Source organism: Gasterosteus aculeatus, chromosome 20 (genome assembly GCF_964276395.1).
Source record: "Gasterosteus aculeatus chromosome 20, fGasAcu3.hap1.1, whole genome shotgun sequence".
Lineage (NCBI taxonomy): Eukaryota > Metazoa > Chordata > Actinopteri > Perciformes > Gasterosteidae > Gasterosteus > Gasterosteus aculeatus.
In genome coordinates, this window is record NC_135707.1 from 8,701,053 (window position 1) to 8,711,098 (window position 10,046).

A 10,046-nucleotide genomic window follows, 5' to 3' on the forward strand; every position below is an offset into this window, starting at 1 on the left:
CGACGATCCATAATTATTTATTAAAACATGTATATAATTAAGGACAAATATCCATAGAAATACAAAACAATTTTTCTCAAATAAGAATGAATATAACATAATTACTTCCACACGTTTTATGTTTCCTCTATGGGTAACCAGCCATCAGAGCAATTCAGTAATGAAGTACTTATAAAGAGCAATAGAAAAGAAAAAACATCCAAGCAATTGAGGCATTTCCCCGAAGCACTGAAGTTTTTCTTAAAATCCTAACTCTGACATTCAGTTGTTACTCTTGTTTATAAGGCCTTCAGCTGCAACTGGGACCTGAGCGGATGTGACAGCTGGATGTGGATGAGATGCCGGTAGGTGATCAGCTCTGACACTGTTAGTATCTGAAAACAGAGCACAAAGACAATTTTGCCGACAAATCTCAAGTCCCCCAGTCTCTTTTATTCTTCCTTAAACACAAACACAGACAGCCCACGCAACAACAACACACATGGGCAAAGTAGTGCTGCCTGTCAGCGCATGGCGTGATAGTATGCCACGATGTCAGAGTAATGTTCAGGGCAGCGTGATTGGGGAGTGTGAGAGGAATGTGAGGGGCAGATGAGTGACAGCGCAAACACAAACATTAACGCACGCACACACACACACACAAACACATATAGTTCAGCATCAAAAAGCCCACATAGGTGATGCAAGGCTTTTTGCTTACCGCTCCAGTTCCTTATAGACATCATCTTCTCCTCTTGGCTTCAAATCCTGGCACAAAGAAGAAAAGTGGAAAGGGAGGAAGGAAAGGGGTGAGTGAAGAGGAGGAGAAAGAGAGAACTGCATGATTGTTGTGGCCAGATTTATGTCGCCCTCTAATGAGATTTGTTAACCACTAATGTTAGAGTGACAGTTGATAGATAATGGGCTCATCTGAGAGAGGGCTGACCGATTGGAAGAGAGGACCTCAAATGTGAGACAAGACAAATCAGCTGACAGCTCAGGGAAGAAGCATTAGAGAGACTGAGAGTCTGTATATATTGTTGGATGCGCGTGCCACATCTCCTCACAAACTCACACATGTGCACCTCGCCTTCGTGTTTGCGCGAGGGACAAAACAATAACTCACCATGTAGACTGAGCCCTGGGGAGGAGCCTGCTGGGGAGGGAGGAGAGCGGAGAAAACAGGTTTAATGAACAACAAGTGAGAGAGAGGGAGGGATAATGAAAATCAGAGGAACAACAGAGGCGGAGAAGAAAAGCAAGGAAAATTTTAAAAAGTGCACAATAGAGACAGGAAAGGGGAGGGAAAAAGAAAGAGGAGAGAAAGAGTGCTTAGTACCATAAGGGAGACGGAGGAGACAGGACGATAAGAGGGAAATGAGAAGGAAAAAGTATCATTTTGTTATTGAATTGATCACCTGTCTGATATCGTCAGGATTCTCATAGACGTTCTCTGCTTCACCCGAGTAGACAGACAGAGACTGCTCAATACCTGAGTATAGAGAGATGGTTACTGATATAGTCTCTCAAACACACACACACACACACACACACACACACACACACACACACACACACACACACACACAGACGCTTAAATGCACAGGGAGGCGAGGAAGGGGGGTAGTGGCAGATTCATTACAACAACCCCAGAGGATGTCACGGCCCACATCACTCAGTGGCAGCCGACAGGGGCCAAAGAAGGACAGAACACGGAAAGCTGTCAAAAAAAAAACCCGCCGGAAGACTCACCGCGATCAGAAATCCTTTTCTGTCTCCATAGCAACACAAAGACAGCTGCTGCAACCAGGGGCACCAGGAGTAATAAAGCAGAGAGAGAAGGGAGCAGGGAGGGGGTGGTCACAATGACACCCTCGACTAAAAGAGAGGAGAAAAAGTGTGAGACAGAAAACAGCCACGAATGCTTCTCAGAACAGTAATAAAAAACTTGTAGAGCTAAGAGCGTGTGTGGTTGAATGATATGGAGAGGAGTTATTGCTGTTTGTTCTCCAGTTTGCCGTTTTGTTGCAGTCAAGGGGGGGGGGGGGGGGGGGGCAACCTGTTCCTTTACCTAAAAACTTTGAGGCTGTAAATTTAGAAAGACATGTTGCGGTTGAGATTTCTCAAACGTTTTAACGTGCATTTGTCGGTCACAGACAATGGGCACAGTGGGAAAAAGCCGATGAAATCTGTCTTGTCTGTAACAGCTGAGCACTCATCGATCTGACAGACCCTCAGTCTGGACAGCAAACACTGTCAATATGAAACGAGGCCCAGAAGAAGAAAAGCACCCATATACCAGATGCTGCCACTTGCACGCAGAGTAGTTTGATTTGACATTCTTTGCCAATCTATTCCCTATCTGATTATAAAAGCATGTACATTGTCATTAACAATGTGTCAGCAAACTGCCTGCAGGCACACCGACAAATAAATGTCAATAGTCTTTCAGCCAAACCCGGTCAATGCAGCGTCGGAAAAAACGGTGCGTAGAAGGCGTAGGCCAGATTATCGCAAACATTACATAAGTCACAGTCAAATTTGGTTAGGAGCGCTTGTGCATGCCGTCTAACTTGTTCTGTTTTGTAATGAGGATGACATTAGTGTCGCAAAACACAGCCGCGCAGTGAAGTGGGAAGCAAGAGGGAAGAACTCGCTTCTGCAGGCTGCTGTAATCGAATCCAATGTATTGGTCTGCTCCCTGCAGAACAACCAAAACTTTTTATTGAATCATCTTTTGCTAAACAACTTGCTCGTTGTCTGTCTGTGGTGCTTGTGGGTCTCCGATGGAAAGAAACTTGGCCCGGAGTAAAGTCCTCGCAGATTTCTCATCAGATGTATGTCTGATGAAAGGTTTGGCCCGCTGCCTTCACCTCGGTCCCGGTGTCACAGCTTCCAGGCGGCATCAACATGATCAATCTTTATGTGCTGTGTGAGGTGTAATTGATTGGTGAGTGTGTGTACAGGTTGCTAATGGAATACCCTGGTGAGTGCTGACCCGACCTGCTCAGTTCTCCACGCCGGCTTTAAGGTATGAATTATGGTAATTGGGTGCAGGGAAGTGAGGCATTAACGCTCCCTGTTTCTCACTAGCACTTCTCTTCCTGTTCCCTACTACACCTTTTTCTCACCTCTTCATTTCCTTCTCTATTTCATCTGAAATGAGGTAGGGGGGCGAGTCATATCAGCGCAATTGCAGAGCAGGGTGGTCTCGTAGAAGGCAGAGCGAAGAACTGCTTGAATGCTTTGCAAATGATGGGCCATCTCAGGATAGCAAATGATTGCAGAACATCCCTGACATTTGAAGTATTTTATGTGCTTCAAAGCACAATGATTGCTTCCATTTTGCATTCTCTGAACTTTGCCAGCGGTAAAACGAATTTTATCATAAGGAGTCGCTGTACTTTTATGTGGCTTACAGCACATAAGACATCACTAAATTGTATATCTCAGTATTGATGATGTAGCTTCCTTCTAGCATAAATCACCCTGGATGTCCGGCTAACCAGAACAGCTATTAATAAACGTTTAACTGTCATCACTTGTTATCATACTATTCATAAGCAACCAAGAACTCTTGCAGCCTGTCAATTTTTTTCCGCCATGTATATGTCGGTCTTCCAATATTCCTATTGTTTGAACTTCTCACTTTTCTCAGGATGAATTTCTCGTTACACTGGACAAATGTCACATAGCATATTTATTTATGATCCCACCTTTCAAATCAGGTAAACCATGCTGCCTAGCTTCTCTCTCTTCTCTCTTCGCCTCCTCTCTATTTCCTCCATTGCCATTTACTCTTACAGGAGTACCATCAGCGTGCATCGTGATGAGCTCTGGGCTCCTCAAGTGATGTATTGGGGTAACGGGGAGTGAATTCATTTCTGCTCAGGGATCCATTCAACTGTCACATCCTCCTGTGCTACCCCACAGCGACCAATACAATAAGCCTGAATAATTTAGTTTATGTAGGGCTAGGTGTCCTAAGGTCCTGTCTTGTTAAAAGCGCATATCAACTGGTGGAGAGTTTTATGTTCTATAGAGGCTGAGCACAGTATTAGATTGTGGTGGATTCCTATGACAAATGGACTTATAAATGCACATTAGTTATTCCTGCTGGATATTATCTGTGTATCACAAAGTCACAGAAGCCTTGACTTGTGACCTTTTTATCCACATTAAGAAAGCGTAACATATGGTATTTGCCAGAAGCTTTTTCCTCCATAAACCGTGGGCTGTCTGGCAGATGGATTGACCCGAGGTTGGCTTGAATGCGCTGCAGAACACTTCACGGACCACATCTTACACATTCATGGTTCATTATCTTCACTGCGTTGACAGGGAGTCTGCCCCGACTCCAGTGCGATTAAAATAATTTAGTGTTGTGAAAGAAAGTCAGAAAACAGTCTTTGTTAAACCATACCATCCCTCCCGGGTTCATGGGGCAGTTGGACAACTTGCGTTGCTGTGGCAGTCTGCCCATTTTCCAGCTGTATGGAGCAGGTGTAGTTCCCGGCCGTGTCAGGGGTGATGGGTAAGGGCAGAATGGTGCTGATGCTGCCGGGGCTGTTGCTGATCAAGGACAGCTGACGAGTCTTGTTCTGGTATTTCCAATTGGCTCTCTTGACCTGGGACCGCTCTGAGTAGAGGCACACCAATTCCAGCATGGAGGAGGATTGGCGGGTTTTAACTGTGGCAGAAAGGCGAGGGGGAGGAGAGAAGAGTGTGGGAGGATAAGGGAGAGAGAATGTTACAGAGGCATGAAAGAAAAGGAAAGAAATGGAGGATTCCATGAGTTAGTCAAAAAGACAAGAGGGAAGAGAAGGGAGCGCGGCAGGGTGAGAAAGTGAGTTAAAGGGTAGTGTGTGAATACAGAAAAGGCCACGGACAGAAAGAGAGTAATGGGGTGAAGGGAAAAGGATATGGAAAACAAAGAACAATTCAGAGGGGGGCAAAATAATATCTATTCAAGTGATTTGCGGCTAATGCATTGGTTGACTGTGACTGATGCTTAGTGTCTCGACAAACTGAATTGAGGATCCATCTGGGTGTAATCAAGCTCCACAGACCCCCCTCCCTCCCCCTTCTCCCCCTCCCCCCCCCCACACACACATAAAAACACGCACATATCAGCCTTGATTAGTGTGATCAGTGTGGGCCACATACAGCCTTGGTGGGAGGGCTGCAGGTATAATCATACATAATGATACTTATAATGAGGTGAGGTAAAAATATATGCGTCACATGATTAGTGCGTGGGTGGATGTGTGTGTGTGTGTGTGTGTGTGTATGAGGGATGCAGCAGGGTGACAGTGACGGATCGACCGGTCACGTCTGGGCGGCTGTGATGGATGCCGGTGAGACTGTGATTAGTAAAGTCTTCCAAGGCCGCCATGACACGGCTCGGCTTTGGATGAGTATGTGTGTGTGTGTGTGTGTGTGTGTGTGTGTGTTGGCGTTTGCATGTATGGATGCAACTGTATTCTGCATGTTTTTAAAAAAGGTTGAAACCTCAGGCGCTTTGACAAGTTTGAAACCTCAGGCGGTCTCACAAAAATCCACGCGTGTTCTGCTCAATTTAGATGCATCTTTAAATGGGTGCTGTGAGGACTCACTATCTTGCTTAAGGATACATTAGCAGGCCTTTGGTTTCTTGAAACGTGTGTCCTTTGACTAAACTATCATTATTACCCTCTGACAATTTTGTTTTCCCCGAAAGCGTTTCAGATTTAAAGAGTTATGTGACATTACGTTGCATGTCTACCTGTGCACTCGGTGTGGAGCTGGAGCCAGGATTTGATTTATCTTACCGCTATTCAATTATGTCTCATTTGTTTAACAGAAACAAACAGAAATATACAAAGACAAGTTGTGGCTGAGGGGAGTTACATGCTGTGATAAGAGGATGCGTTGAGTCTTGCCGTCACTGTTAGGTTGCCAGGCAACGAGAAGAGGGGGGTGTACCAGCATTTCTGTAACTTTCAGAAATTGACAATTTTGTGATAAGCTTTCTGTGTTGAGGTGAGAGAGCTGCAAGGGCTTGAACTTGAAGGGCTCTTAATCTTTATTTCTTCATATTTACAAATATACCTTTACCTATTTCACTTTTCATTCGAACAACAGAATTCAACACTACAATTGGCCTTGGCGATTGACGATTGGAAGAGAGTGTCTGAATAATTAACAAACCTAAAAACAGAATAATATGATATACAATACAATATAAAATATGCCCTGCTGCCCGTGTCTGCATGTCAAAGTGACTTTGCGAAGTTGTTCCACAGTCGGTCTGCCACAGCCCATTGGTTCTAATGCGTAGGATGAGTAAAATACAAAGGTCAATGTTGTGTATGTTTTTGTATGCATATGGCTGTTCAGTTGAGGTTGAATGTCATTCATTTATGTTTAGTGCTCTCCGTTCTTGTTTTGTATCACTTTGGTTTCACCGGACTCTCGTTAGCTCTGCACTCAACAAACTTGTTCCTGCTTCCCAATTACTCTCGCTATTTTTACCACCCCAGTTGCATTTGTTGGCTACATGGAGTTTTTCGTCACCTGCATGCTGTTACGCCTTTAGATATACTAGAAATAAAGCTGAATATTATTTTTGGGGGAAAAGGGCTTGGGTAAATATAACTATAGGCGAGGCGTTGAGGAGTCTGAATGATGTGATGAATATGTTACATTTGTGAGCAATGTGTTGCAGTCACCAGATCTCAACCCAATCAAACACCTATGGAACGTTTCACAATACAAACACCACATGACGGAATAATACTCAATCCCACAGTAGACATTTCTGATGGTAATTTGTCATCCATTGGTTTGCCTGACCATTTCGTTCTCCACTTTTATCCCTCCCAACACACCACCTCTGTGTCTTTCCGTCTCTCCCGACCCCGATCCGTACCTTTCAGCACGCTGAGCGTGGTACTGCGGCTGTAGGCGACGTCATTGAGGAACACTTCGCATAAGTAGAGGCCGCCGTCTTTCAACTCAGGGCTGAGAAGGAAGGTGAAGCTCCCAGACTCTGCATCGTAGGGTGGACCTGCGAGCTGGAGTCTCTTGCCGGGATCGGCAGAATAGGTGGAACCCCCCCAGCAGTCATTCATGTACACCCTCTTCATATCACTGTGCGTCTTGCTGTCCGGAGGTACCCAGTACAGCCGGACGTAGTCCCCCCGGACACCAGGACAGGTCAGGAGAAACGGTGTCTGAGCCCGGGTGGCGCTGAAGATCCCAGGCTCTGCAGGCAAGGAAGGAAGAGGAAAGAGAAGCCATAGTGAGGAAGTAAATGAGCTCGCGGAGGAAGATGGAGTAGAGATAGATATGAAGAAGGGTGCATGCAGACGAAAGGGAATTCAGGATGAAAAGAGGACGGATAACGACAGAGTAAACAGAATAGTGAGAGAGTGGGCGAATGGAGATAAGGAAGAAAATCCTACTACAATAGGGATTATATGCTGAAAGTTACTTCTTGAGTTGGTCTTGCATTCTGCTCGGCCTGATTATCAAGCTGCTGACACATTACTTCCAAACTGCTTGTGTTTACAAAGTCACTCACCATGTGTTATGTTGGTGAATGAGGCCACCTTGTCTTCAATGGAGAGAAGAGAAGCAAGACAGGAGGGGCAAAAACCAAATAATGAATAAAAGATAAATGCAGCAACTATAATATTCACATGGGGGCTAGCAGAATTTTAGTCAAGGTCTACAGTAGACTTTTCAATCTTGAAACTGGTCTAAAGTAAATACTTTGAAGAACTGTAGCTACAGGATGCTTAAATAAATAATGCCGCTGCTGGAGTTTCTCGCTTTGATGCACTCATACACCAACAGAGGCAACAATAAATGTTTTCACCTCCACAAAGATTTTGCTTTTCTTCCTCTCAAATCTGCCTCACCGTCAACAATCACGTTCACGTGGAAGGCGAAAGGCGTGTGGCTGCTGTTGCCCCAGAGGCGCACCGTGCACACATAGGCCCCGTCGTCACTGCTCTGGACCTGTGGCACCTTGGCCACTGAGCCTGTATTTTTTATTTTTACGCTCTTCATTGAAATGCCGCCTGGGGCCGCCCAGGCGATCTTGGTGACGGCATAGCTGGGATTAACACTGGCAGTCAGCCGCAGAGTGCATCGTAGAGGGACGGGTGCAGCGGGGGCAACAGTGACTGCAGATGAGGAGGAGTTATTAGTGCATTGTCATCAACAACGAAATAACACCTAAACGGCATTTTAGTGTTGCATCTGGTCAAGTATCAATCTGTATACTGATTGGTCACTAAATCGTAGTGGATGAAAAAGTACCATATAATTGTGAGTATAGTAATAGCAATACTCAAATTAAGTTACAGTAGTAATCTGTACAACTACTGCACAAATGTAAATGAAGTAACACACAGGTAATTTCGTGTGTATATATCAAGAGGCCTCATAGAGATTTAAAAGGCTGCAAATAAAAATGCATTTACATGATTAAATTATGAGACATCATGATGTGAATTAATATTTAAATAGATAAAGGGAGATATTGATCTGCACTCATTTGCTGTAGAAACTAAAACCACTTAAACATCTTAAAGCGAATCTGTCATGTGATTTTCCTACCCGTAAGCACGGCCAAGAGAATAATCTTCTCCTTTACTTTCCTCTCCCGTTGCCTTATCAAGCATGAATAGAGGCCGCTGTCCTCCTTCCTGGGAAGAAGAGACAAGGAGAAAACCCCGGTGTCTTGAAAGTTCGGGTCAGTCAATTGCATGGAAGCCTTTGAGGCACCACCAGAGAACTTCTCCTTTTCGCTGGCCGATAGAACCAGTTTCCATTCGTCCACACCGAGTGACTTCACCCTCCAGTTAATGGCCACGGCACCGCGCACTGACCTATCAGTGCAGACCAAGGTCGTAGGTACACCTTCTCTCACCACTATAGCATCTTCCCAGTCTGGGGGAGAGAGAGGACATAAACCCAAGCATTATAACTGTGTCATTTCCAACGTGATCTCCAAAACCTGTTCGTAAAAATGTGTGCGAAAATCTTGAACATACAAATTCGTAACAATACATACGAACTTGGCGGTGGTTAACCACGCTCCTTGAGTGAACAACATGGCGGACCATGTTGGATTCTTGAGTGAACGTCTCTCCGCCATGTTGGATTTTTTGAGGGGGTTAGGGTTAGTATTCTATTCTTACAAGTTAACATTGATTTCTCTTTAAAAATGCAATCACAATACGTTTATTTTACATTGTTAGACTTCACGAAGTGTGTTTACGGGGTGCAGGTCCCCATTCACTTTGAATAGGGTGACGTCATCAGTTGCAGTCCGTATTTATTTCGTATGTATCACTACGAATTTGTATGTTCAAGATTTTCGTATACATTTTTACGAACAGGTTTTGGAGATCAGGCTGGTAATGTGGAGGGCCTTCTATAAAAGGTTATTAACCATTTTAAGTATTCCTTCTGTCCTTCCTTCGAGTTGCAGCAGAATGATAGAAACAATAATAAAGAATTTAGTTGAAAAAAACCCACTACCTTTGGAGGATTACCACTGAATCCATCTTACTGAACAAAATCATTAGATATTAGCTTCAATCGCTTCAACATAACATTATTTACACAGAAAGCACTGCAGCTTTATTTTTAACGATAAATCATTTGGGCGTAAAAAGGGATCTTTTTGCAGTCAGTTCGGGCAGGAGGAACATTTACAATGAACAATGAAGAACACACATGTGATTCGTGTCAACCTTTTCTTTAGAGATGGTCGGCTTAAAGCCAATAAATACGGTGGAAACACAAACCATTCAAGTCACTCTAAAAACATTGGCTCAGAAATTGACTCCCTTTCCAGATCAGCTTGGCATCATTTCTAAAAATTACCAAATGTATTTTAGTATTTCATACCTGCGATGCCTGTGTGAGAGGAACAAACCTCAAAGGTAGAAACAAGAAAAATGGTGAGAAATGCAGAATCCATCACCAATTGAAAGATGAGAGGAAAAGGCGTTCTCACTGCACCAGCTCTTGAACACTGTGACCTTCTAAGTATGCACCATGAATATTTC

At 44.2% G+C, this 10,046-nt stretch overlaps 1 protein-coding gene across 3 annotated transcripts; it reads right to left on the reverse strand.

Moving 5' to 3' along the window:
- Position 1: 1 nt before the first annotated feature.
- Positions 2–10,046, reverse strand: g6fl (g6f-like). 3 transcript variants are annotated; one of them, XM_040165770.2, is made up of 11 exons: positions 9,886–10,046; positions 8,587–8,919; positions 7,884–8,150; positions 7,544–7,576; positions 6,890–7,225; positions 4,403–4,669; positions 1,732–1,857; positions 1,398–1,471; positions 1,106–1,132; positions 701–747; positions 2–374 (listed from the first exon to the last, which is right to left on the reverse strand). In XM_040165770.2, the coding sequence occupies exons 1-11, from the start codon at positions 9,956–9,958 to the stop codon at positions 368–370; spliced, it is 1,590 nt and encodes a 529-aa protein (XP_040021704.2). In that variant the 5' UTR covers positions 9,959–10,046; the 3' UTR covers positions 2–367. The 3 variants fall into 3 exon arrangements, with proteins under 3 accessions (XP_040021704.2, XP_040021703.2, XP_040021705.2); XM_040165769.2 differs by having other exon boundaries at positions 1,106–1,135; XM_040165771.2 differs by lacking the exon at positions 7,544–7,576 and having other exon boundaries at positions 1,106–1,135.

Bases quoted from the DNA above. Each gene is read 5' to 3' on its own strand.
- g6fl (XM_040165769.2), bottom strand. From the start codon at position 9,958: ATGGATTCTGCATTTCTCACCATTTTTCTTGTTTCTACCTTTGAGGTT. The intron at 8,151-8,586 runs GTAGGAAAATCA...CCTCATCTGCAG, and splicing joins TCTCTTGGCCGTGCTTACGG to TCACTGTTGCCCCCGCTGCA. The intron at 1,136-1,397 runs GTGATCAATTCA...CTCCCTCCCCAG, and splicing joins ATCCTGACGATATCAGACAG to CAGGCTCCTCCCCAGGGCTC.